Source organism: Amblyomma americanum, chromosome 9, assembly GCF_052857255.1.
Source record: "Amblyomma americanum isolate KBUSLIRL-KWMA chromosome 9, ASM5285725v1, whole genome shotgun sequence".
Lineage (NCBI taxonomy): Eukaryota > Metazoa > Arthropoda > Arachnida > Ixodida > Ixodidae > Amblyomma > Amblyomma americanum.
In genome coordinates, this window is record NC_135505.1 from 88,333,104 (window position 1) to 88,339,435 (window position 6,332).

Here is a 6,332-nt window from a genome sequence, read left to right on the forward strand (position 1 = left end):
CTCTCGCACAATTTCCGCCCTCGCCGTTAGATGATGTTCTACGTCACACTCGCGATATTACTGGAAGTGCTACGTCCACCGCTATGGACGAGGGTGGCGCTGGTGAACACTCTCAAGGTTCGCTTACACGCAAAGCATAAATACCCACGAAAGCAGCAGACTGGACAGCCGTCGCCGTAGGTCAGTTGGTTAAGCACCGGACGCGATATTCGGAGGTCGTGGGTTCGGATCCAACCGGCAGCATGGTTGTTTTTCTGCTGCTTTATAAGTAATTTTCTTTAAACCAGCTGATTGGTACTACAAATAAAAAAAGTTAGAAACATTCCCCTATGCACCTTGGTTTCGGTGACTGTTGGCTTGCTGAACATATATATATATATATATATATATATATATATATATATATATATATATATATATATATATATATATATATATATATATATATATATATATATATATATATAGTCTTGAGAAAGGATAGGCTCTGTCCGAAACGTCGACTCAAAATAAATCTATGGCTAAATGAAGCGTTTTCAACTTTGAGTTTTTGGTTTTTGCCTCTAGCAACCAAATACGTTTATCTCTCTCTCTCTCTCTCTCTCTCTCTCTCTCTATATATATATATATATATATATATATATATATATATATATATATATATATATATATATATATATATATATATATATATATATATATATATATATATATATATATATATATATATATATATATATATATATATATATATATATATATATATATATATATATATATATATATATATACGGAAACAACATGCATAATTCAAACGTAGAAAAAACATTTGCGCGGGGGGGAACCACCATTATATACTGGCTAGGTTTCTGTACTTCTCGCTTTGACGCTACGCTTAGTTACGCTCGTGTATTGTGGGGGAATTCTTGTTTTCCTCCTTCCGTGCACAGGTCTTGACGCTGTCGAACTTCAAGAGGACCAACGACAGAAGCCGAGGTCCCCTTGCGGCTTATCTTATCGTTCCAAAAGAGTCTAGAGTCTGTGCGAGCTGTCTCCAGACTGCCAGGTTCCGGACTTAGCGCTTTATCATCTATTTGAGGTGCGTCTTGTTTATATGCCCTGCGGCCAAGCTTTGAAAGCAGAATGTCAAGCTGGGGGGCACTTGTGCATGCGAAACATTTTGATGGTGCTTTAGCAAGAGTATTTTACCCTAAATGACTAATGGTGTGAGAAGGCCTCTAATTTAGTTGCATAGGCGCAGTTGTCGAGCTTCGCACCAGCAAGCTCGATGAAGGGAGACTCTGTAACAGCAGCAGGCTTTGCTTTTCAAGTTACATAACTATTGAATGCCAAGAACGTAGAACTGTATAGTACACTGTGTAATTTCGGCGATAGATCCCAGCTTTTGGTTTTAGTTATACACACAATTGTGGGGAGGGGTGGGCGATGGGCTAGAGGGAGAGGTGACGAAAAGCCAACAACGCGGCCGAGATTACAGACAACGCGACCAGCTGTTAGAGGACAATTACACGGATAACATTTATTGACATAGAAAGCGCAAAGCAACTTTTGGGAGAAAACGGCAGTTAGTGCTATCCCAGAATTAAGTTAGCCGAGAATTCACATATCGGTCAAAAAGAAAAAAAATTCCAAGCAAAAGTTGCCCCCCACGGTGCTTCTCAGTTCTCTATCCTGCACCCATTGGTTAACATGGTTCAACTCCTTCTGGACTGCATCAGTAGAGATGGCAGGTTTTAACAGAACAAACCACACATTTTGAACAAAGGTAGAGATTACGGGCGAGTCACTGAATTTTGTTTCACCACATACTGCAAATACACGACCCATCTGCAACTAAAGAAAACCTATTTCATTCTTCTATCGCCCTAATATTCGGAGCAGTTAAAGCACAGAGCAAAGTACAGCCCATGCTTTATGTGTAGAGAAAAGAACCAGTTAATAAACCGCAAGAAACGCAATGCCCTACTTTGGTTATTTTTTATTGTTTTGCCTTTTACTCGTACGCTTGTGTTCATCGGGTCTTCTTTTTTATCATATCACAAACCCTGTAAAGAGGGTGGCGCAAAATATGGTAGGAAAGAGCGAGCGAACACATTAAAAAAGTTCTCTCTTTATGGCTTTTCCTCTTAAAGTCCTTTCTGCTCCAGCAGTCTTCAATACTCAAGCGACTGCTACTTTAAACAGGGACCGTATTTCAGTGGCCCTAAAGCTCTCACAGAACGTTTATGCGATCGGTCCTTTTTGTTCCTAGCATTCATTTAGTACATTCATTACACCTTGCTGCCTTAAGCACAATCCATTAACGTCGCGTTATATCAACTAGGCTCTACTAGCGCTGTGTGTGTCCTTTTCGTTCATCGTCATTGACCTTTCGATGCGCTACAGCTTGTCAGATATCATCATTTGTTGAACCTGCCAATTGGCGGAAACACGGAAACAGGCTGCAGGGCTTGTTCGGACAGGTTTGTCTCTACGTTTGTACCGCTACATGATGGATCAACCTATTCTTAATATATGTCGCTCAGCAGCACAGTGCGCGTGCGGGGTCGGAGTTATTTCAGGGGCAATGACAAGTGGTGGGAATGCGTTCCTCAAGCTTTGTAAGCACAGCCCTTTCTTTCCGGTTGCGACAGCGTAAGGAGGCACTTAGTTTGGAGGTGACATGCGCGCTAAGTAGTGATTTCAGTTACCTTTTTACATTTGTGAATTATTTTTGCTTCTCATCAGATCTCGACCTTCTTCTGCAAAACAAAAAAAAACAGCGGCGTAGACTTCATTATATCCCAGAATATTACCAAGGCAGAAAGCAATCGCGGCAACACGTACTACTCCTGCACTATGCCTGTGAGGTCATCAATGTCGCAAACTTTTCCTGAACTTAAAGCAGAGAACAGTTGTTCACGGAATGAGAAACTGTCAGTTGGAGCTCCAGATTATCACTGAGGAAGAACAGCTACCGCTGTGTGAATGGTGACTTATTCCTGGAAAATAAATGCTCTGTACGAAGTGAAGAGGTACTCATTTTGACTAATCTTTGAACTGCTTATTCACAAAGTTACTTACTTTAAAATCCTAGAGATTAAAATTTGGAGGCTTTATTGTTTGTGATTGTGTCACTTCCTGAACTTTGCCTCTCTTCCAATATTTGGCGAAACAACAGATCTTCATAATGACATGCGCATGTAAGAATTTCTGTTCCTGTTTTTCTTCACCCAATTACAAGCAAGACGAACACAAGAAAACAACACGAGGTATTCCAGCAACAACTTCACCCGCAGTTTTATTTCTTATTGCAAGCGGAGCTATTTTTGTTCTCCAGGATATGCGAATTATAGGGCTGTTTGCTAGCACCTGACATTTAGTCGTCGTGGGCACCACGTCACAGTGCTTTGATAGCTTCGTTCCAACACGGCGGCTAGCGATAAGGTTCTGTTGCGCTCCATTATGAGAAACGCACTGAATCACTCGACGGTTTTATCGTGCTTCTGAATTTATGCTCAGCTGTCCCTAGATCCTGTAATTGACTGAGGTCATATTAAACGCCAGAGAGCACCCGCCTCGGCTTCGGGAGATGGTGGGTTCGACTACCGCTGTCAGCCGGTTACCCACCGGTTTCCTCAATATGGGTACAAGGTATGTCCCGGTCTGGTGCTCGGTCTGCTAGGGTTGCATGGCTTGGCAAAGGAGCCTGCGCCTTCAAAATCTCGTCACTGTGGGCTTTGGAAGCAACTTAGAAGGAAAAAAGGGCCACAAATGGGCTTCTACCGCACAAGGCGGATTTAAGGTTGTTGACGGTGGAACTTATCGCTGATCCGTCAGAGCAACTGTGGTCAAGACCCTTTCCCCAAGCATCTCCCCCAGGCCGGGAGAAATCTTGCACCCATTAAAAACCGATGGGTACCCGGCGGCACTGGGGATCGAGCCCAACACCTCCCAAATGCGAGGCGGATGCTCTACCACAAGGCCACAAAAACAGAGCAGATCTAGAGTTCCATTATTAATGGGACAATAGGATAAAAAAAGCACCGTTGTAATTGGTGTATCTGGATGTGTGCAATACAGGTCTATATTAGAAACCAGTGCACTGTTCTGCAGGTCGCATGCAAAACAATCGCATGAATATTTTTTCCTAAATAATTTTTGCTTCAAAAATAAAAATCGCATCTCTTATGTGTCAACAGCGCTGTTTTTCGACAGAGAATGCAAATTTCACGTATCTTACTATTGCGCGTTTGCTTGCAAAAACATTACTAGTTGCTGAACGTACATAGCTGCATTTTTGTTCGCCATTACGTGGCCTTGCAATAAAGGGTTCGTCCACGCCGCGTGTATACTTAAACAATGAACATCAGCTCCAAGCAGTTCTTTTGTCAACAAAGAATTTTAAGCAATTTCAATAGTGAGCTCACATATAGGGCCACATCATACCGTGATTTGTGTATCCGGGCCCGATTTTATTATTTTTTAATACCTGTGCTGAGGTATTAATTTCATTCTGAATAGTCAACAGTATGTCGCATTTTCTTGACAGCACTATAATGAAACACATGACCACGAATTACAGGAATTTTCTGGAAAGCAGTCAGCAACAACTGTACACTTTTTATTAAACAGAAGCTTGTAATTCTTGCACTGCCCTTTAATTATGCACTCGGGCTACAACTCTTCTACGGAGGATTACTTTTTGTATTGTAGTATTACCATGTGTCGAAAATATTCAAAGCGATAATTTATGGCACTCAAAATACTGATAACCGTCCTAACAGGATGTTCGTTATAATCCCGCAGACCTTAATGATCGCATTATTTATTTTTACAGGGAACACTGTGCAGTACTTGCCAACATATTAGCAGCGAAAGCAACGAGTTTAATCCTGTCTTTGTAAACCTACTACTTGCTCACACTCACTGCTTAAAATTGAAAGTACGTAGCTTGGCTGCTAAAACAGGATTATTTTCCATTTTGCCGATGCTTCAGGCGGAAATTGCAATGACATTGGCTATGCCTTAAAAAGTAACGAAAAGTATGCTACTGGAGTCCGGTACTCACCGCCAGCGATGCCGAGCACCACAGAAACGCCAAAAACCCGGTCCACGCCGCCGACAAAGCGAGCAGCGTCCCGCTCTTGGCTTGAAAACGCCCCATCACGAATAACGAAAACACCCGAGTACGAGGCGGCTCGTAGCACGGCGCTGGGGCATGTCATTTTACGGTGACGCGCACAGCTGCACGATCCCCGGAGCCGAGTACATTTCTCAAACCACGGACGCCGGGTGATGTCCGTCCGCTACTCTGCTGCAGCACGGCGACACACACAGGCCCGAGATAGATACCACGTCGACCACGGCCACAATGCTTTGCTGCAGCGGGGAAATCGCTCGGCGCGGGACCTTTGGAACAGTTTGCCGACCTCCGATAAGGCCTATCTTCTCTTTCTCCACCCCCTTCGTCATGTGTCGCTGCTATGCCCTCCTTCTCGTTCCCAACGCTGCACGCGGGGGTGGTGTCGTCTGCAACCTTAGAAGAGTCCGCAGCTGCGGCAGTAGCAGACGACGGCGGCGGAACGCTGGGCCGATCGACGCGCCACCTTGAATCGCAGTTCGCTACTACTACACACACGCTCCTCTCATTTCAAGTAACAAAAGCCGGGGAAGCTCGTCGTTGTTATTTCATTGCCAGACAGGATCGCGTCACGACGGCGCTCAAGCTACGCGCCGAAAGGCGCAATTATTCACTTCCTCACGCCTACTCGCGATGCATGATTGGTCTCCGTGTAACAGCAGCAGGATAAGCAGGCGGCCGACAACACACGGACGGTGGCTGAGCAAGGGTGTGAGACGCGAGGAGGAGGGTGAGGAGAAAGAGGGAAGTGGGCGGAAGTTCGATTAGACTCTACTTCCGCTGGCACCCGGAGCTCTCGGTTCTCTGAAGCTGCCAACACCAGTCTGCGACAGAGCGAATGCTTCCGCCCTTCCGTTCCAGCTCGACCCGCGTCCGCTACTTCCGGTTTGCAGGCCACATCGGCCCTTTTGTTCGTGCCTATCCAACCTTTGAAGGACGTCTGCCGCATAAACCTCTCGGGTCAAATTTTGGGCGCTCTGTTTATATGGCGCCCTCATTCTGGTATGACGGAATGCGCTATCAGGGGTAATTCCGTGACTCGTGCATATGCGTTCACACCTCAGCAAGTATGGATGGGCCTTTTGATTTTAATCATTGTTTCAAAGCATCATCCTTAGTGCTTTCTCTTTTTTTTCATAAACTTTCCTTGCTGTCTTTTTTATAGTCGTTTAGTGAGATCAGCCTTGAA

At 44.4% G+C, this 6,332-nt stretch overlaps 1 protein-coding gene across 1 annotated transcript in view; it reads right to left on the bottom strand.

Moving 5' to 3' along the window:
- Positions 1-5,539, bottom strand: part of LOC144105685 (receptor-type tyrosine-protein phosphatase H-like) — a 145,440-nt gene extending 139,901 nt beyond the window's left edge. Inside the window, exon 1 of the mRNA XM_077638791.1 lies at positions 5,072-5,539. Coding sequence (XP_077494917.1) covers positions 5,072-5,167 — 96 coding nt within the window. The 5' untranslated portion in view covers positions 5,168-5,539. The remainder of the gene's footprint in view (positions 1-5,071) is intronic.
- Between the last annotated feature and the right edge of the window lie 793 nt (positions 5,540-6,332).